The sequence below is a fragment of the Colius striatus genome, chromosome 1, assembly GCF_028858725.1.
Source record: "Colius striatus isolate bColStr4 chromosome 1, bColStr4.1.hap1, whole genome shotgun sequence".
Taxonomy (NCBI): Eukaryota; Metazoa; Chordata; class Aves; order Coliiformes; family Coliidae; genus Colius; species Colius striatus.
The window spans coordinates 150,794,063-150,816,858 of NC_084759.1; the positions used below are offsets into that span (position 1 = coordinate 150,794,063).

Consider the following 22,796-nt stretch of genomic DNA (forward strand, 5'->3'; position numbering starts at 1 on the left):
AAAAATATATCCCCAAAACAGTATAGTGACCTGCTGACATCTACAACTAAATGCACATCAGCCACAGAAAATTTCATCCCAGACGAGACTTTAGTTATGTGAAATGTGAGGTTTCGCATGGTGCTAGAAGCCAAACCTGGAAGACCTCCTGAGGCTAACAGTAGTAGCATACACACAGATGACATCTTTTACCACTTCTGGTGATTGCAATATGCAAATCCTAAAAGATATGGATTGCTTCAAAGTGTTCATGCAACAAGTTCAGAAGCTTAAAGATCAACCAACATCCATTGTAAAAGATACAGGAAAGATTCTGTAACATGAACAATCTTTCTCCAGAGATATGAGAAAGAGATGTTATCATTATTTGCCAACATGACTGAATCACTGGCTGTAGGAATTGAGGATAACAATCAGAATACTGTGAAGGATTCAACTGAAAGCTATATTTTAGTACTCATATGTTCTCCTGTAGCATTTGGTACCAGTGAAATTTATTCCATTCTTCAGACTGGTCTTCTTCCAGGACAGATACATTTTGGGAAATAAGATTTATAAAACTGAAATCAAACTGTATTGCTCCTATGATAGGTTAAGGTCTATCCATGTAGAGAACTATCCTTCACTGGCACCGTGCAGCTATAATTTAAAAAGCTTGGAGGAGGTTGGGGGAGATACCCAGGTCTTCCATAGGAAGGCTTAAGAGTCTCTCACTTGGGTAACAGAGTGGCACAGCTTTTGAAGAAGTTTAATGAGCAGCTGAAGAAATTGGTTTGCTAGTGGAAGTTGAGTGGACTGAAACTGGAAAAGCACAATGCTCTGGCTAGAGAAAAACTCAACTTCTTTCTGTTGTGAAGGTAGATAAAGCTGTGAAAAGCATTTCCTATGATAGTGGGGGGAGGGGGGGGGGGAGGGGGATGTTAATGAGAAAACCCAACAGGTTCTTTCCAGCTCCCTGAACCTCAGGACTTCAGTGCAACATATTTTTCCTGGGTTGAAGGGAACTTGGAATCAAGTCTCAGAGAAAGTGATGACCAACACAAACCTCTTCTTCTCTCACTCCAAATGTAAGGTGGACTTCCTTTGACTTCAGTTTCTCTAACCAACTCAAAGCCCAGCTGTGTGTGGTTTCATTTTAACGTATATGTTATCCCACATAACCCATTTTCCACTGAACATGTCAAGAGGGCAGTTATATCTTGTACTGGTAGAAAGCACTGTACTGTAAATGGTGATAGTATGTGCAACCACAAAACAATATGGGTCAACATATGACAATTTTGACAAATTTCTCTTACAAAATTAATAGGGTTTGGAAAATTCCTGGCATTCCCTTGAATTTGTGTTTGGAAATCAAAGTTTCTAGTGTCTCAGGTTTCAGAACAGACAGTCCTTGAATTCTGAGCTCCAAGTCTTCCAGACTTCTCGCTACAGAAGCAGATGTTGAAACAACAAGAGAATTTCTCCCAAGGTCCAGAAATACTTAATCTCATTTACCTCAAAGATTTTGAACATCTGGATTTTTATCAAATACAACTTTTCACAGTTTCTGCTACATGGCAAATGCTGACATGCTCATGTCTTAAAGCAGAGGAATGCCGTTTCAAAATATGGGTATTTCCCATCAGGGGAAACTCAAGGTCATAATCACTCTATTTAGAAAATCACAACTCTTTATATATTAAATGACTTCCACTTATCTTAATATCAGAAAACTAGCTGATAAAGTAAATCATACATAAAGAGCACGCATTTCTTTTCCTAAATTGCGTCCCTCGAAAGTGAATAAAAAGAGATTCTGGCCATGATTTTCAAGCATGGATGCTTAAATATAGACTCTTAGGCCTAAATGTAGCAGCTCAAATGAATGCTCTCATTTTCAGAATTGCTGAGGTCCTATCAAGTTAGTAAAATGAAAAGAAGCCAGTAATTTTAAGTCAGCCTATGAATTTAGGAGCCTATCCTGAGTTACCCATTTCTATGGAAGTTTTTTTTCTTAATCATGACATCTTGTTTTTACATTTCAAAACTTCTTATTCTTCATTAGAGTTTTGGTCTGCTTGCTCAAGCATTTGTGGTCCATTCTTTTCAAATAGTCACTGTCATAGAGGTAAATACAAAAATCTAGAGTTGAAAAAGGGAGTAGTGAACCAAGACTCACTCTTCCCTTCCATATTATTTCATAGCTCAATTGTTAGCAATTCAAAAAGCAGCTGCTTGGTTGCACGGTTCTCTCTCTGCAACAAAGGAATTTTATTTTCTAAGAATATAAAAAGGTCAGTAGCCCAGGGGGTTTATTTCCAAAACCTATACTTTATTAAGGGAAGCACAACAAGGTAATACCTTTTATATCTGTAACAAATGGTTACAAGAACTTCAAACAGAAATTATAAAAGGTAGCTTTAGGGATTTTTATTTTTTTTTCTAATGCCCATATGACAATCCCTCTCTCATACAAGGAGAATTTAAATGTGAAAATCATTAAGATTTTTCATACTCCGTCACATCCAGTATTGATTAAAATGCTCCCCAAACTATCGGAGACATCTTAAGATTCACTAGCTGTCTCATTCATAGATCTTCTTTGTTTTGTGTTAACTTATAGAAGCACTTTGGGAAATAATAAGAGACTTCATGGGCAGACTTTTTGTAAACATTGCTTTCTCCATTACGCCTCCATTGTTAGAACAACAGGAAAATACAAAAGGTGTGCATCTATATAGACTGGAGAAACCAGTTCATGCTTTATAGTTTTTGCCAGAAGAATCCCCCAAGAAATAGATATACTAGGAAAGTTGGAAACAATGACAGAGGTTTTAAATTCTCAAATTAACTCCATTAAGGTGAAATGGTCTCTATGGAATACAGCCATTAGATTACATAAGCTTTAATTACCAGCCAGTGTTGACTTGTGACTCTTGGAAATTACATATCATCCTTTTTATTTAATTTACATTTTCATCTGATTTGCCTTATTCTACTTGTACTAAGGGAAAAAAAGTTTATTATTCATACAGCAATCTATAACACAGTTTTATATCCTAATCTTAAAAATGATTAGATGTTTACTTAACTTCAAGGTTATAAGCAGCTTTCTTAAAGCCAAGAGGCTATTTCATATTAGAAAGTTAGTATTAACTGGTTTTGTTTACACTGCAAAACTCCACCACCATTACTATGTCATTATTGCTGCAATACAAATGGAGTGTACAGCTGAAGAAGAAATCACAATTTCTTCAAAGAAGGACTAACCTAGGCAAAAAAACCCCAAACTCAAGCCAGTACTAGCTGGCTCAAAAGAGAAGTTAATTTCTCACAGATTCATGGGTTGACCTAACTGCCAGCAACATGTGGTAATTGTGTAATTTCACCCTTTCTTTTTTTCCCAAATGAAACACGGTGTTTATCATGTCTTTGGAAAGGATAAGAGTACAATGAAAATCATTTTAGCTCTTATTCAAGTCAAGACTTAACTAAGCAGAGGAACAAATGATCTTTGCAATATGAAACTATAACTCATGGGCTGTTTCTGTGGCACTCTAAGCTTGACAATTTTCAGAGACAGAGTAAAACATTGAAAATGACTAATGTAACTTGGACCAGTAGTTGCAAAAGTTCCAACGAGAGTTATTATCCACAGGAGACTACTTCAGTTTTGAAAGAGGAATACATAATGCATATCGCTATATGCACTGTTTTCATTTACTTGCATTTCGTTTTGCCTATTTGACCCAATATCTTTTAGTGTTTAGTCTTTTGCTTTGGAAAAACTGAAGTTAAGTTGCACTTATGACACCCTGATATGAGCTTGGCTCTTGTACACTGGCTCAGAAAGAAATTTTTTTTTACTCCTGCAACAGAATTATAAAATCTGTCATAATTAGGAACTATATGCCCAAGAAAGGAAAGCAGGAAAATTGAAGACTAAGACCGAGTTCTCATTCTATAAGCCCCCCTCTGTGCAGCACTGCCAATGCATAGTTACCAGGCTCTGCAAATCCTGCACTATCCCAGCTCTGCTGAGTCTCCTCTTGAGAACAGACTGTCAGTTACGTCAAACTGGGTGTCAAAAGCCTCTGTGGCTTGAGCATATGTTTTCCAAAGGCAAAACTGGAAGTGAGCTACTTTTCCATCAGGAATGTAATGAATTTCTGAACTATGATGTTCTTTTAGGGAACCAGCCACACCATCCCTTTACTCTCCTCTTCCTGCTCTCTGGAACCTGAAGGCAGATACATTTTCTCAAATGGTTTGAACGAGTAGCTTGCCTAAGTTTCATGATGTATATGGCATGATTAGAATCAGAAACTTGGTTCTGTAGACCTGGGGAGAGATGAAATATTCAGTATGCAGGATTTGCTGCACATTTATGCAAGACAGAAAAGACATCACACTCCACTTATAGAAACCCCTGTAGTTTTTATTCTTAATGACTCAGTAGTCCTGCTGTCTCTCCATCGAGCACTCTAGCTCAAAGTTGGGGGTATAGCAAATATATTAATGCACGGAGTGAATTACTCTGACATAGCCTCCTTTTCTCATATTTTTTCTATCAGAGAAGTAGGGATTCCCTACAGTAGTAAGGAACTTAGGTAACTCTTTTTGTATCAAAAATTAATTGCTAAACTAGATGGAAATGCTAACTAAGAGCATACAACATCTCCACGAGTTCCAGACAGACTGAGACCAGTGCTTTTACCACAAACACCAAGTGAAGTGCAGTAGGAATAGGAAAGGATATTAAGAGTGGTTGCTTTGAAGGTCCAGTTGTTTAAAAAGTAGAATGTATTCAGGATGTTGTTGTGCAGGATTGAGGCATAATGCTACAGCTGTCCAAGGAGAACCAACACTATGCCTGGCTACATGACAAGAGCTATGATTTCTACAGAAACGTCTTTCAATTATACAATATACTCTTTGTGTATATACAGGCACATTCTGTACCTGCTATATCAGGTTTGGTTGAACATTGATCACCAGAAACTTCAAAAAAGGAAAAAATCCATTTTTGACAAGGCATGTTCGTTCCGATTTTTGCAAGACTATATTTGAGATTGAATGTGGTGATCCTACAAATGACGGGCTGGTAGCCCAACTTTAGAGATTAGGATAGAAAAAGCAAACTTCTTCTCTGACAGAAACATACATTCCATTCAAATGTCTGTTTTGCTTGGCTTATTAGACAATGCCAGCTAGGATGCATTCCCTGGTACACATTTTAAGGTTAGAAGAAGAGATATCTCCATGCCTGTTTTCACTGATGAACCTCCAGTGAGACGATGAACTTGCTAGCGATGCCATGAAGCATTAACTATCTGAACCAATCACCTCCAACTGTTCTAACTCATTCCTCCTAATGCAGTATCATGATCTGTCTCCGTTCTTCATTCCTACAATGAAATAGATCCTAGAAATGAAAAGAAACCTTCTTCCTGGTCATCATAACTTCTGAAGTGTATGCCAGACTTCAAGATAACATTGTTTGCACATAGCAACCAATGCAAGTAATTCGTGATGCTAAATAAATTTTCAGCTCAGTTTGTTGTTTGTTCTCCAGCCTTCTTCACCATCGCCATTCCAAAGACAAAGCTCCAAACAGAAGCATGTCGGACCCATGGCTCTCTGCTCATGTAGCCATAGCATCAAGAGGTGCTTAGGAAGCATGTTTTTTCTAGAAGGTAAGGAAGAAATGTCTGTAAGAAGCTGTCTCCTCTTTAAGAACATCTTCCCTTTCTATCAAACAATGTAATGTCTAGTGAGGAAAGCTAGTTCTGGGAAGGAGTGGACTTAGATTTGTCTTTTAAAGAATGTTTCCAGCAAACAAGTAAGATAGGTTATCTTGAATGTAACTAACTGTACTAAACTTTCATTAGCTACACTGAACTTTAGCTTGATCACCTCTGCTGAACTAGACAAATTCTCTGAGATGAGCAGTATGCTAGCCAAACAGTAAATGTGTTCTTGACGGGGGCAGAATCTGCCAGGCTTAGAAACACTGGTGTTAATTCCCTTTGTTTTGGTTTCATATTTTCAACTAAATATATTTCCAAGTTAAATAATTCTGCTGTCATATGGCAGAATTATTTACAAGTTTTCAAACTGCTCAGATCAGTGGCTGATGTAAGACAGGGACATTTCCTTTAAGTAATGCAGAAAAAGACTATTTAAACCTTGAGCTGCGAGATTCCTATAACGTGTAGAACATTTGGAAACATACAGATTAGACTCTTCTCAAAATGGTTGCAAGTACTAGGAGAGAACAACGGTTAGAAGCTAACCACTAGGATAACTCAGCCATAAAAATTCGTATTTGTAATAAATCCCATAGCAACAACAATCAAAATAGACAAAATGCTCCACATCTTTGCAGTATAAAGCCAGTTTACACTGAATAATTCAGAAGTATAATTGGAAATAGCTGTAGTTTTAAAATTTAACACGACTTTAACGTCATGGTACAGTTTTTTACTGTTGTTTTGCTTTTTTTAATTTTATTTTTCTGCTCCTAGCCCTCCTCTAACATGAACATGTTCTTTCTGAAAAGACTTGCAAAGGCAGGTATACAATTATCATTCTATATATAAAGCTGTGTATTGAAACTACCTCCTTAGTAAACTCTTGAAACTCTACACATGTTCTGTTTGTCCCATTTGAGTCAAACAGTCTGATTACTTCCCCATTTTAATCCACTTTTTGCAACACTGTTGGAAAATAACTCTGACACGGTACTAAACTGTATAAGGGATAAGCACCTATGCCCACACACACTTCAATACCATTGGTCTCTTTGTGGAGCTGCTGTTTATTACGGAAATTGGTTATTTTACCTTCCTGGTACATTAATGTCTGTCAATTTTGAGCTCTAACTGTGCTCCATGTGCTAAACTCAGGTTGCAAAGCCTTCTGAGGGGCCGCAAGCAGCCTTTCTAAAGCCAGAATAAATAATCTGACTTTATTGAAATCATATGGGCTATGGTAACAAGTTTACTTTTAAAAAGAAATGTCTAAATGGGATGCTGGGATAGTGAAGTAACCAAAGCATATTTATGTGTATGGCTTTTAAATTACCATCAACACCTGTGCCATAAATTGATAGTATGACTAGAGTAAATGAATACAATGTTGTTACTACTATTACTATTATTATCATTACTATTTTTCAACATTCAGCAGTGTGTAGATGCCTTACAGTACAGACAGATACTGTCCCCATTCCCACAAAGCAACAGGGGGAGCAGGTGGATCCTTGATCCCCATAATTCACCGCTAAAATCTTTACACAAGTGAATCTATTTGTGGCAGTCATAAATTTCATGCTTCCTTCCTTCCAAAGAAAAAGCAACCCAGGAAGAGAATCTAACTGTCTTTTGAAGTAAGAGAATAAACGTAGAAAGGGCTAATGTAGCCATATTCAGATACACAATACACAAGAAAAGAAAGCTACCTTTACCTGTGAAATAAGACAGACTTGACAAGCGTGACAACATCCCGACTGGCATTGTATCCCGCACAAACAATGGCAACGTGGATGGTCTGTGGGAGAAAAGGAACAGAAAGAACAAAAATTAAAGCCTGCTTCTATGTTCTGTCATTCATTAAGCAGAGCACATACATGACATTGCTATTATTTAGTGTGGAGATTGTTAAAGATTTGAGTGGGTGTTTTGCAGCTGTTTGCAGCCCACTTGAGGCAGTTTGTTAAAAACGTCTTAATTGAGTTAAAACACCATCATCATTCCAAAGTCATTACTATCCCTAAATTACATTAGATGTCTGAACAGAACTGGATTTATTAACTAAGAGCTATGTGTGTGCATATGTGTACACACACTCCCTTCCACCTAGCAGCACACCAGATTCTGAGGATGCAAACATGCAGACACTTTAACCTTCTGAACTGAAGTTTAAAATTATGTCTGGTAATTAGCAGCAGACATGCTTTTAGAAATTTTGCACTATTTCCACCTTAAGGACAGCTACTAAGGAGAGCAAGCTCTGATGGATGAGCATGACTGGGGCAACTGGTTTGCCCAGGGCTGGGTGCATCCCAGCAATAATAAAGGACACACGCTGTGAAAGCACTTCCCTGCTTGTGACTACCAGTATGAGCTGTACAGGGTAGTGTTAACGTGAGGTTAAATAAAATACCCCACACACACATTCTCCCCACCCTAGCACCTTGGTAAATTATCACTTATTTCTGTGCCTCCTTACCTCCCTTTCAATATGCGGCAAAGGTTTACTCATCTTTTCAAGAGGGAAAATTGAAAAGGCACTACTAGTCATCATTGTTAAAGCAGAAAGTAATAATTTAAAGAATGCTGTTAAGTTACTCTTCTCTGGTTTTAAGATTAGACATTACTATTTCCTGGGCACAAAAGAAAATTAATCTTAGCAAGTTCTGACTCCAGCTTCCTTATTTTTCTGTTTCTTACTGGTCATGGAAATGAAGGAGAGTTTACCGTGCTGGCAGCACAAAGCTGTGATTTGGTACACAGCTGTGAAACTGCAGGGAAGACTCATTTGGCTTCCATTTGAAGCTTGGTTAGTTGGTTTCTCACACACACAGCTCTCATTTTCCACAGAAAGCCCACTATGCAGAGAGCAAATGAGGAATTTGGCCTCCTCACATACTCATAGATTCCCAAAGTCTGGCTTGTAACAGAAGCAGATTTACACAAGAGGTGTTATGTGTTGGGCACGTCTAAAGACTCCATAGCCCTATCCATTCACAGAGCACAATTTGAATCATATAATTGCCAAGTGCCTGTGCCATTGTGCAACCCCCATATGAACACCGCAGCTGCCTCCTGCCCTAGTGTGCCTCACAAGCTGAGGTACATTGAAGATCTGAGGTTGTAAGAGGACTTGAATTAATAAGATAACTGTCTGTCCAGAGAGGTGTGAGAAAGAAAAGATACCGCAGTACATTTTGGCTACAGCTCTGTGAGGTATTCAGCACTTTAAATTTATGTTAAAGTCAATGGGAGTTCAGCAGGCTCAGCACTTTGCAAAAATTGTGTTTCTTCTCTCTTGTGGTAACAATAGGGGAGAAGAAAGGCTGCTTATCAACGACTTTTACTGCAGCAGTGGTTTATACCATACTTGTGGGCATGGTTCCTGTGGGTGCACATATCCCTATTACTGCATGCACTGCTTCCTCTCTGGTTGCCACCTGGTCTTTCTCAGGCTTTTGGGAGACCTAAGATCCTTCCCTTCAATAACAATTAAAATCAAATTAACTGAGAATAGTTTAATGCATGCTTTAAACACTTCACCTGAAGACACTGGGCCAGACACAAATATTTTATGGGTTTTGACAGAATAGCACTGTCATATCACTGTCAACATCATTTTATACTAGTTCTACTTGCCAGAAAAGCTCTCATCACAGCCTCTCCACCTTATGACACCTCTCAAAATCAGAGTTTATTCTGTCAAGGACTTGCCTACATCTGTTCTCCTTTTCCTAAATTAGTTTGTTTCAAAATTAAAAGCACGCTTTCCTGGCTGTCTTGTAGTAGGTGCTGTTGCCTTGCATGCTGTTTCAGCCAGAGCAGTGAGAAGACACCACTTGCTGCTCTTCTGAATGTTCTCCAGTTCAGAGACACGGGTAACCACACACCTACTGCTCAGCCTTTCTGTGGTGTTTGATAGCACATTTCACTTCTATTCCTTCCTGCAATCACCTATGGGAAAAGAACAATAACCCTCAAAGAGAACAGAAACCTAGTCCTTTCCTCCCAAAGTTTTTGCCTGCAGCGTGCTGAAAGACTCAGCCTGCTCCTCTCCTTTTCTTGATTCACTTTCCTCTCAACTCACTGTTTAACTGTTAAACACAGTCACTGGGAAAACAGGCAAGTCAACATGAGGTCCTCTGCCTGAACTGTCTACACCCTAACAAAAGTTTTCTGTTTCCTCCATGCTTGTTCCAAATACAAGTTTGGATAGAGAGCAGCTGGCTGTAGCCAAATCCTGGCAAGCCAAGGCAATAGTGGCTGGAAGAAAGAAGTACTTGAAAGAACGTATATCTAGAAGACTGTATCCCTGTATCACCAGAACTGGCCACTGTGATTCTAACAGTCGGTGGACTCAATGACTGCAGCTAACACCCAGAAGTGAAGTCACATTAGCAAAGAGTGCTCCAACTTCAGCCTCATGGTTCAACATGTCACTTCAAACATCTCATATCAAAGCTCTGTATGATACACTTACTCCTCACTGTTTACAATCTGTGATAGGGAAATGGTTGTCCCCCTGTACTCAGCACTGATGAGGCTGCACCTTGACTATTGTGTTCAGTTTTGGGCCCCTCACTACAGGAGGGACACTGAGGTGCTAGAGCATGTCCAGAGATGAGCAACAAAGTTGGTGAAGGGTCTGGAGAGCAAGTATGATGAGGAGTGGCTGAGGGAACTGAGGGATTTTAGTTTGGAGGAAAGGAGGCTGAGGGGAGACATGATCACTCTCTACAACTACCTGAAAGGAGGTTGAAGTGAGGTGGGAGTCCAGTCTCTTCTCACAAGTTATAAGCAATAGGGCAACAGAAAATGGCCTCAAGTTGTTCCAGGGGAGGTTTAAGTTGGAGATTAGCAAAAAAATAGTGAAGAATTTTTTCACAACTCTCTCAGTGGTGAAGTATTGGACCAAGCTGCTTGGAGAGGTGGTCCCCATCCCTCGAGATATTTAAAAGACATGCAGATAGGGTGTTTAGGAACATGGTTTAGTGATGGGCTTGGCAGTGTTAGATTAATGGCTGGATATGATGATGTTAAAAGTCTTTTCCAACCAAAATAGTTCTACGATGCTATAATTCTCGTTGGCAAACTTTAGCCTGGATATTCAGAAGGCACTGTAGGGCTAAACACCTTCTTGAAAGTGTCCATTCTCCTAAAATAATCCTTTTAAACTGAATGATAGACATGCTCATTACTAGTAGATTATTAGTAAATGTTGCAAGAAGGCCATTTACTGGAGCTGCTTTTAAACAATGGAACTCATTGCAGCAACAGATGAACTGATGATAGATCTTGCTTTCCAGGCTCAGTGAATTCTTCCTCTGTTTATAAATACAGATATGCATAAATAAACAAAATACTGTGAAAGTTAATCATGCTGCTCTTCCTACATGTCTTTCCTACACAAAGAGAGCTAGGTTTTGATTTTAAATAGTTTAGGGAACACTCAGTCCCAGATACTTCAAGTTAAGGAAATTAAGCTTCTTCAGGAAAGGGATTTTAAAGAACACTAAGGTGCATGCTAACATAGTATGGAAGCCATTATTTTAGCCACTACAGATCAGGAAAAAAATGTTTCTGAAAGTGTTATTTCATAGAAATCCATTCTGAAGTAACATTAATGGAAAGAAAAAATCCAAAACCACATGGAGCCTTGGATGCCATGCTGATGAGGAGTATAAGGTGCCTAGATAAACAGATGTTCCTTTTTTACCTCCTCAGGCTACTTTTTGCGATGGTAAAATAATGAGCTTAACAAACTCTAATTAGTTCTTATAGCTAAAAATAATCTTTGGTAAAGCATTTCATACTTCAATAATTTTCCAGTAATACTATCCAGGCCTTCCACTGCAGTTACTTAATCCTCCATAAATAATTGTTGAATGTGATTAAGAGATATGAAAAGTATGTTACAAAAATGTAAATATGCTACCAATGGTTCCCAGAGTCAGGCAATATCTGCTTTTCCTGTGTTATAGTGCCTAAGTTGGAGGGGGCCTGTGCTTCCTGACTCTGGAGAACTGCACACTTAACCTTAACCTTATTGAGCATTGAGAATAGTAGCAATAAAATATCCCTGTAAAAATGCTCCAGATGTTAAGTATTCTGCTAACCTAGTGAATGCTATACAGATAATTAATAATTTTCTAATATATTTAAAAATATTTATAGATGCACACTTAATTCAAACTAAATGTCCAGCTGATGGAGGCACAAGCTGAAAAGATACTTGGATAACATCTTAAGAAAGAGTCACATAATTCCATAAGCTTCTATTGGTATTATGCTCTCCTTCTGAAGCCTGTTTGTTGCTACATCTATGTAAGGACTACTCTTACCTAGTTCCACGGTTTGTGTTAAAATTATCTCCTGATTGGAAGGCATGACAGCAATCTGCTCCTGCCAGAGAGAAGGCCCTTGGCCAGAACCTTGATTTTATCTTACAATATAATGTTGATCTATTTCACAGTAACAGAGTAGGAAGCAGTGGCTGGAATGCAACAAACCCACCCATGTTTGGTATAGATCACAATTATTATCATCACACAGACTATGCTTTATTAGAGATTTAATATTCATTCCTTATAACTGCATTTTGAAATGATTTAATCATCATTAAAGACTATACCAAATCAGATTCTGAAACATTACCTTCAGTAAATCTCTATGAAATAAGCATTCTATTCCTAGCTCTATTTGTCTTTCCCAGAGTCCTAGCCTTCTTCTCAGGACCCTTGTCTTTTTTCTACCTGAGTTGTTGACTCTTGCTGTGATATATTCCAGGCTCAGAGCCTAAAAAAGATTCAGTTTACATTTACAAAACATTGAAAACAGAGGGTGAATAGGGTCAAGATACTACTCACATAAACACAGACCTAGAATCTACAGTAACAGGATAAACGATGAGACCCCTGGCAAATCTGATAATAAGCAAGTTTAATTTTAACTTCCATTGCTGCTACTGAATTACTGAGTGAATTCCTTAAGAAAAAGAAGAAAAAGCTATTTCGTTATCAAAATAGTGTGTGGTGAGATAGGGGGATGGCAAATAAAGCAAGGTTTCATATTTTATATAACTATTGCCTCCAGCACAATGCTAAACCCCAGTGAGGAAGTAAATTTATTGGCAAAACACATTATAAACTGAAAGGCCACTTAAACTATTCCTCCTTTAGGCTGCTATTTTTGTGTCCCAAATTGGTTGGTATACTGAACAACCAAGAACTGAGATTCAGCTCATCATTCCTTGTCATGATAATAAGGGAGAAGTGAGGTTTGTTTATTGACGGCCTGAACCTTCACTTATTAAAAGAACCATCAAAATGCTCACAGGAAGAAAAACCAGATCCTCATTATCAGGAGGAGGGAAAATAAAAAATGGACCCAGTCTTTTCACTCTCCTTAGAATAAGAGTAGTTCCTTTTTTTCCACACTGATGGACAAAGATGTCTAGCTGGAATGCAATAATTCATTTTTAAATGATATTTATTACTTATCCATTAAATAGACTTTATCTAAAGAGATAATTAGGACTTCTTTTTCTCTTCCTCTTATTTTCTCTCAACTTTTATCTTCCCAGTGGCAGAAAGCAAGATAAAGGGTGATATGGTATTACTCTCTTTGTAGAAATAAATGGAGGAAGTTATTTTTGATATCTTCACCAGCTGGGATTGGCATAAGGCCTTTAAGCAAGACTTTCTGGTTTGGATCTATTCATATTTGGAACTGCCATCATTCAGTTACCTGACAACTAAGTAGCTGGATGACATCCACAAAACTACTGGCATAAAATGAGGAAAAGCAAACCCAAGCAATTCCCTCAAAAGTGTCTTAGAAACAGAGCTCCTGTTCCCAGCCGCTAACCACATTTCTTGTGCACATCTCACGCGAAACATCCAGATACGGTCCTGAACGTAACTCAGAAGCACAGTGTAGCTCCATAAGCCACAACTGAATGAATGGTAAACCCAGAACTGTTCAATTGGAATAACAGGAATAAGCTTTTCAAAGCACTGTGGTGCTTTTGTTTAATTTAGAAACACACGGGATCAGTTTGTCACAGGTCTTTATCAGCATAGCTATACTGAAGTCAGCTTGAAACAAGGCTTTGATTTTTACACCAGGTTTGGAGATACACGAATGAAGAAGAAAAAAAAAACCCTGATCAAATAATAACTCAAAAGATATGATGATGATTAAATGGTTTTTTTTAAAAATAAATAAAGAAGTATCTAAAAAGTTGCACCCAGTAGTCCTTTAAGACTCCTTTAAGAGGCTGGTTTCTGAGCAGAAAGTTTCAGTGGGAAGGAAAGCAGGATCTGCAATGTCCTTAAAGAGTAAAATATATCCACCTTTGTTTCTGGCAGGCTGGGGGTCGAACTGCTGAAGAGCAGCTCTGCAGAGAGACACCTGGGAGTCCTGATTGATAATAAACTGACCATGAGCCAGCAATGTGCCCTCGTGGCCAAGAAGGCCAATGGCATCCTGGGATGCATCAAGAAGAGTGTGACCAGCAGGTCAAGGGAGGTTCTTCCACTCTACTCTGCCCTGGTGAGGCCTCGTCTGGAGTCCTGTGTCCAGTTCTGGGCTACTCAGCTCAAGAGGGACAGGGAAGTGCTGGAGAGAGTCCAGCGCAGGGCCACCAAGATGATCAGGGGACTGGAGCATCTTCCTTATGAGGAAAGGCTGGGGGAACTGGGGCTATTTAGTCTGGAGAAGAGGAGACTGAGGGGAGATCTTTTAACATTTACAAATATCTAAATGGTAGGTGTCAGGAGGTTGGGACATCCCTTTTTTCTATAGTAGCTAGCAACAGGACAAGGGTTAATGGGATGAAGCTGGAACACAGAAAGTTCCACTTAAATATAAGAAAAAACTATTTCACTGTGAGGGCGAGGGAGCCCTGGCACAGGCTGCCCAGAGGGGTTGTGGAGTCTCCTTCTGTGGAGGTCTTCAAGAGCTGCCTGGACATGTTCCTATGTGACCTGATCTAGGTGAACCTGCTTCTGCAGGGGGGTTGGATTAGATGATCTCTAAAGGTCCCTTCCAACCAGTACCATTCTATGATTCTGTGATTTACCTCACATTTTTCCACTGCTGGTTGCTGCCCACACTCGGAGCTGTTCCCTGCCACAATGCCAGCCCGCAGGCTCTCACTATCGCCTGTCCCCTCCTCCATGGAGTAGGTTTTGGAGTGATTGCCACGGTGGTGCGCGGGGCTGCGGCTCTGTGCCAGGCTGAGCTGCTTGCGGAGCACACGGTTCTCCTCCTCCACCTCCCGCATACGCACTTCCAAGCTCTCACGCTCCCGCTGGCTTGACGCTGTGTACCGAGGACTGTGAGGCTGGGATTCAAGTGGAGACAGCGACACTGGCTTCCCATCTGCAACAGCAGGAAACAAAACACTTCTGTCAGAATGCTTGAAGTTGCGTTCTCGTTTAATGTGAGGCAGAGATACGTTTCAAATACAGACATGTTTTACGCAGGCTTGGCACTTCAGGGACATGCATAAGTGCATGGTAAACTTGGACAAATGCTGAAGTCCTATGAGATACAGGTCCTACTAATTTAAAAACCTCGCTAAAAAGATAAGCATGTGTTTCTTTTGTTCTGGGTAGGGCTGCCTGCCAGTCTCTAGTTTGGAAAGACAGTCAAGAACAGAAGGATTTAATTAAAAGACAATTAATATATAGTTAAATATATTTTAGAAACATATGCAAGACAAAAGAATTTTCCTATTCCCCATTTCCTCCACTGTCAAGCCACAGCGTTTTGCTTACAATTTTGTGCCAAACAGTGGCCCCAGCTGATTCACTTGTGAGGAGCAGATGGGATGGTTTTTATTCGGCAACACAGTATTATGCGCTTGCTGAGAAACATGAGGTTCAGAAGGACAGAAACATTCAATACACATGTGGGTACAAATTCTGGAAAAGTATTTTGGCCAAAAAAGGGAATTTTGAAAAATGCCAAGCAGTTCAATTCAACACCTTTCACTGAAAAGTTAAATTGCAGCAACATGGAACATCTTCTTCTCATATTTTCAAAAGACATCTTCTTTGTTCAAAGTAACATTAAAAAATGGGAGACTTACAAAGTATTAAAAAAAGATAACTTACCTGAATCCAGTCCATAATGAAAGACAACAATTGCAACACATTCTGCCCTCCCTTCCCAGAACATTATTGCTACCAAATTACGAGAGAGTAAATAGGGATGCAACTGATGTGTTTTCAGAGGAGATATACATTCACAGAACTTTAATAAAGCTATGTACACATACAGAGAATACAAATGCTTGAGAGATGGTGAAAAAATAAATCTTAAACTAAACTACTGTTAAAAAAGGTTAATTCAAAATGAAATTGAAACAAAGCAAAAACCAGTGAGTTATCCAGTGTCATAATAAGCAAGACATTAATTTACAGTGAAGATATGTATCTTACAGTAAGATATTTCTCTGAAATAACTTTCTTCTTGCATGTATTAAAAATAATATTGCTTTTTAATAATTTTTCCAAGGCACAGAATCCCTTTGGATTTAACAAACACTAGCTTGAGTGGTTTAGAATATGAAATCCTGCAGTTATTGTTTAGAAGTCCTTAACAAGTACATTTCTCATTGCCTGACTCAAAACTTTATCTCTCTTCTAGGAAGACTTTTCATGGCTTATTCTCTTCATTGTTTCATATTTACATGAATGGTGAGCAGTCCCCTAAACCGAGTTCATGAAAAAACAGCTACAGAAATAAAAACCTCAATTCTAATTTCCACTGTTGAGTTATACAGGTGTATACAGCTCCTCTTATGTATATAAGTAGCTAGCCTGGTTTTAATACACAATATCTTGCATTTGCTTGCAGATTTTGTCCTGAAAAAAAAATTCTAATGCATTGTTCTTACCACAAACAAAGCTTATGGATAAACATGAGCTTGAAAAATGTTTTAAGACAGATTCTAACGTTTGGCCACTTATAGTCTGTAACTTGAACACTCAGGAAAACAGTTATTAAAAATTAAATGACAGATTTGGAAAACTTGGTAATCATGGGTGCAATATTGCCCCACTATTGCAACATTAAGGACAGCCATACTAGAATTAGAAGTGCCATATACTACTGAGTTATTCTTCTCCATCCAGATTTTAAGGCATGGAACTGAAATTGTGTTATTTCTCAGCTGCTGATAAACAAGCTAGGAAGACTAAAACTCATTTGGATGTGATTATATTGCATTCCTATTGCTGGACAATATTGTGTGGACGCTTTCAGATGAAAAGAGAAACCACTCTCCTGCTCACCCACACAGCCACCAACCTGTGTTATCATCAAACACAAAATTACAATGCAAATCTAGCCAAAGACTTCACTGGAAATCGTATCTCCCTACTTGGTGTATATCCAATGCGACACAGATGTTACTTAACTCCCTGTTCTTGTAACTGGGTTCTTATAGCTTCCCAGGTAACTACCAGAAAAGGTAACAAGATATGGAAGTAAATCTCAGAACTTCATTCTTCAAAATATGGTGAAATTTATCCATCTTTAGCTATTCTACAGACATAAATGAATAGGTCATAAATATTGCTTTGTCAATATTAAAAAAATAACAAGAAAGTTCCTATTTTGTACAACTGTAGCTATATTCATGACAACTATTTCTAAGGATAATTGGAAGAAACAGCATAGTCTGAGAAAGGGACTGAAAGAAAATATCACCTCGCTGCCTCAGACTCGAAGTTGCAGCAGCTAATGAGACCAGCTCAGTGCTTATACAGTCTTAGCTTTAAATGCCAGTAAACCACTGTCTTCTCAGTAGTAAGTATTTCTACCAGTCTGTAAAAGGCAGCAAGGAAATCACATCAGGAATTATACAATCAGATAGCTACCTGTTCTGAAATATGTAACTAGTTGAAATGTATTGGTTGTGGAGTCTCCTTCCTTGGAAGGTCTTCAGGACCCACCTAGACACATTCCTATGTGACCTGATGTAGGTGGACCTGCTTCTGCAGGGGGTTGGACTAGATGATCGCTGGAGGTCCCTTCCAACCCCCATCATTCTGTGATTCTATGACTTATTATAAAAATCGTCCATGTTTGGCTACAAACTGCTAAAGGCAAGACATTTTCTGGGATAATCTCTTCAAGGTTCATACAGCAGGACAAGTCACGTTTTGCTACTGACATTGCTGATTATTCTCCAATGTATTTTGATGTATTTGGTATATTTCTAACACTCCAACTCCATGCTGCAAATGGTAATGTGACAATTTGTTCCTGTGCGATCTGATCGAGGTGAACCTCCTTTAGCAGGAGATTGGACTGGATGATTTCTAGAGGTCCCTTCCAATCCCAACCATTCTGTGATTCTGTGTAATTCCAGGACCTATTTGAAATATGAATATAAAATAAAAAGTGAATTGAGTTTGATTTTAAGACTCAGAAATCAAATATTTTTGTCATTAATGTTGAGATGGTCTAGCTCATAATTTTTGCACGTGTGAGTTTTGCAGGGCTGATGGCAAGGTACCGTCTGATTTAGTCCTATAACTAGACCGGACCTGTGAAGGTATTTTCACTTCAGTGAACACAGAGACATGGTAAAATGCCTCTTGGGAGCTACTGTCTAGTAGGTAAACACCAACACATACTACCCTGATCTGCTTCCTATCAGTTTTCCAGGCAATGCAAGGGCTTTGTGTTTCACCTCATCTTTGAAGGAGTAAGTGGACTAATGTAAGAGACAATTTTGATTGACTGTGTGCTTTTGGTAGAAGAGTTGAACTGATGGCACTGCACTCAAATTTTACAGTTTTATGTAACTGGCAAAGTGCTCTGAGCTGATGTCTAGGCACTTTTTATCTAATCTAAATTTAAAAAAAATAACATATAATGGGGTCTGTGTGACTTTGGGACAAAAGATCTCACAGGGAACACTGCAAGGAACGTTGCTGTGCTCTGAAGCAAGTGGTAGACTTTTGAATGGTGCAATAAATAATAATAAAGCCATTACTTTTTATTCTTCATTTGGGGTTATTGTTCTATTGTTGAGCCTTGGCAGCCTCAGATTATTTTTTTTTTTCTTATCTGTCTCCAGCTTTTTTCTTCAGACTTCCTGTGCTAATACATCTGTACCAAGAAACAAAAATTGCCTACAAAATCCCACTGTTCAGAAAACAAAACCCAAACACAAACCTAAATAATTATTTCAACGTTGACAGCAGTAAATGACTTATCATCATAGTAAGTCAAACAATTCAGAAAACTTGGTAGCATACAAGTTATAAATTCTATGTATTATTGAATGCTTCTACATATGTGAAGTCACCTGTATCTAAAGCAAGAGATTTCACTAAACTGTACTTAAGCAAAGCACCTTAAGACACTGAATGAAATAAAACTTATGGAAAGCATCCAGCATAGCTTATTTGAAATGAGAGGGACTGAAGCTGTGGAATTTTCTTGCGTACAAAACCTGAAGGATAAGCATTAACACCAAGTTCCTAATTTTTTTAATTATCAGACTTGGAGAGATAATAGTCCTGATGACGACCCAGAAGCATTGGAAACTTGCTGGTGAAAGAACCACACTAAAAACCCAAATTTAGTCAAACTTTATCTGCAGGACTGGATCACGGAGAAAGAAGCAGAGTGTAGGAAAGAAAAGAAGGGATCCTGAGTTTCTCAGACAGCTCTGATCTTAACTCAAATGTTTAAAATTTTATTAGGCAGGCAAATTTATGAAGCCTGTTGTGGGAGTTTTTTTGCTTATTTTTTTATATTTCTTTTGGTGTCTTAAGTGCAAACTACTTGTTTTTTTGGCATCTTTACAAGGTCTAGAGTTTTCTGTGCATTTTAGCTATTATTCATCCACTGCCGAATAGTGTGTAATGCTTTATAATGAATTAACTGGTGACAGTGAAGTCTAGGTTGCTTCTGAGATAGAAGGAAGTTATGCTGACCGCAGATAATATTTCAGTCTGTCTGACTGTAATACATGAAAATACCACTTCAGATTTGTTCACATTTGAAAATCCACATCATTCTTTGAGGACTAGCGGTAAAACAATTTTAACCAAAAGACAATATTCTGCAGAAAGCACTAGGGTAGCAGGCAACCACACTCATGAATTTTCCTGTTAAGCCCATGAGCAAAATCATTTGAGTTCACTCTACAATTTTTTTTTCCCCATAAAGACCATTGTAGAGAACTCCATGGACTCTAAGGGAAAAGAAAAATCAGAAGACTGAAGTCAGCACTATGGAGACATAAAAGCTCTGTGTAATCAGATAAACTATCCCTTTTCTTTTGGAGTTGTAACTCAGCTTTAATCACCTAACACCTTAGTACTCTACGCACTTCTGCTCAGTTGGATGCTCTGGTAGGTATTGGTTTTATGGGCAGCTAAGGATGGAGTCCTTTTTGTTAACAATTTATGCCTCCAAGAGTAGGTGCTAAGGCATTCCAAGGTGCCTATTCTCACACTCACCACAGCATTTTTTTCTCTGATGCATTTTTTGTGGATCTCAAATGGAAGTAGAAAACTTTGCCCAAATAACCATCTTAATAGTGGAATATAGTCTAAGTAACTTACTGCTGATCTCTGAGCACAGAACTTCTTCATTCTCATGTGACATGAAGCAAGTATGAGCCTGTGCTTGAAGTTTCAATGGTAGAAAGTTGTGCCACTGAAAGATGCCACACGAAGAACACTGAAGGCTGATGCCCACTAGATAGAGGCAGCAAAGAAATTGCAATTAAGCCTTTCCACACTGCCAAAAAAGCTTCCTCAGCTCCGACAGAAAAGCTGCTTCCAACAGCATTAAGCATAAAGCCTTCTTGAAATTTGGCATGGACAAGATATGTACTAAATTACAGGTTTCCACGAGACACCAATCAACCATCAGCCATGGATTTAAGCAATAGCAACTGCACTTACACACTTCAGCATCTCCTTTAAGTAGTAAGTTTGTGTTTACTTCCACTGCTATTAATGTTACCTTAGCACATGCTAACATGTTTTATTGACTCCAAATCAGAACCACCCAAATCCACTGCAGGCCAGCCTTGTTTAAAGAATCATGTTATTGTCTGCTGCTCATATACTGAGAGACCTCTCTCCATCGTCCTTTCCTTGAACAAAACAGCCCTCTACAGTCAGTGGATTTGTACATTAAGCATATCATACACAAAAACCCTCATCACAGAACATTAAGTTTGCAAAATGTATTGCGTTGGCATGATAAGGTTTTGGTAGTGAGGGGACTATAGGGGTGGCTTCTGTGAGAAGCTTCCCCTATATCTGAGACAGTCAATACCAGCCAATACTAGTCCATCTGAAATGGACCAGCTAGCTGTTGGCCAAGGCTGAAGCCATCACTGATGGTGATAACACGTTTGCATTAACAATTTTAGAAAGGGGAAAAGAAACAATTTTACAACACCAGCAGGAGTCAGAAGGCTGGAATGTGAATATGTGATACCAACTGCACTGCAGACACCAAGGTCAGTGCAGAAGGAAAGGGAGGAGGTGATCCAGGTGCCAGAGCAGAGATCTCCCTGCAGCCTGTGGTTCAGCCTGTGTTGAGGCCCTGCCCCTGCAGCCATGGAAACCACGGGGGAGCAGAGATCCACCTGAAGCCTGGCGAGGACCCCACATCAGAGCAGGTGGATGCACCCAAAGAAGACTGTGACCCCGTGGGAAGCCCACTCTGGAGCAGCTTCTTGTGGGACCTGTGAACCCATGATGAGGAACCCATGCTGGAGTAGGTTTGCTGGTAGGACTTGTGACCTCATGGGGAACTCACTAGAGCAGTTCATTTCTGAAGGACTGCAGCCTGTGGAAGGACACGTGCTGGAGCAGTTTGTGAAGAACTGCAGCCCATGGGAAGGACTCATGATGGAGAAGTTTGTGGAGGACTGTCTTCCCACACTGGAGCAGAAGTGTGCATGGAGGAAGGAGCAGCAGAGACAACATGTGATGAACTGATCATAATTCCCATTCCCTGTCCTCCTGTGCCACTGGTCGGGAAGAGGTAGTGAAATTGTGAGTGAAGTTGAGCTCAGGAAGAAGGAAGATGTAAGGGGAAGGGCAAGAATCATAGAATTGTTTTGGTTGGAAAAGACCTTCAAGATCATTGAGTCCAACCACTAACCTCACACTGCCAAGCCCACCAGCTACACAGCTTTTAAGTATCTCCAGGGATGGGGACTCCATCATCTACCTGGTCAGCCCATTTCAGTGTCTAACAAACCTCTTTGTGAAGATTTTTTTCCTAATTGCCAATCTAAACCTTCCCTGGCACAACTTGAGGCCATTTACTCTTGTCCTGTCACTTGTTACTTGGGAGAAGAGACCAATATCCACCTCACTACACTCACTTTCAGGTAGTTGTAGTGATAAAGTCTCCCCTCAGACTTCTACAGGCTAAACAACCCCAGCTCCCTCACCTTCTCCTCATCAGACTTATTCTCCAGACCCTTCACCAGCTTTGTTGCTCATCTCGGGACACGCTCCAGCAGCTCAACATCCTTCTTGTAGTGAGGGGCTCAGAACTGAATACAATATCTGAGGTGTGGCCTCACCAGTGACAAGTACAGAGGGACAATCACTTTCCTGGTCCTGCTGGCCACACTATTTCTGATAGAAGCCAGGATGCCATTGGCCTTCTTGGCCACCTGGGCTCACTGCTGGCTCATGCTCAGGCAGCTGTTGATCAACACCCCCAGGTCCATTTCTGTCACAAAGCTTTCCAGCTCAGCTCAGTCTCATCAACACCAAAATAAAATATCAGTTTTGGATGTATAATGGAAATAGTTCTGATGTAGTTTTTCAACAAATAAGCACCTTTTCTGCACTTCATTTGTTCAGAAGACAGATCTCATCACCTGCATATGCAACAATATATGCTTAGCATTTCTGTAATGCAAGCCACTGCAAGCTGGAAACCCAGAAAATGGGGAAAAAACAGTTAGTAGTCACTTGTAATAGCTTTGGTTTATGAACATCATGTAATGAACTCAGTGGTAGAGACAGAAACAATTTTCCAGTGCAAATT

General features: G+C 39.4%; 1 protein-coding gene across 2 annotated transcripts in view; it reads right to left on the bottom strand.

Annotated features, from left to right (window-relative positions):
* LARGE1 (LARGE xylosyl- and glucuronyltransferase 1) overlaps positions 1–22,796 on the bottom strand; it is a 297,579-nt gene that overhangs the window by 134,778 nt on the left and 140,005 nt on the right. For both annotated transcript variants that reach the window (XM_062011860.1, XM_062011868.1), the window contains exons 4-5: positions 14,818–15,119; positions 7,451–7,533 (exon numbers count right to left, since the gene is read on the bottom strand). In XM_062011860.1, coding sequence (XP_061867844.1) covers positions 7,451–7,533; positions 14,818–15,119 — 385 coding nt within the window. The remainder of the gene's footprint in view (positions 1–7,450; positions 7,534–14,817; positions 15,120–22,796) is intronic.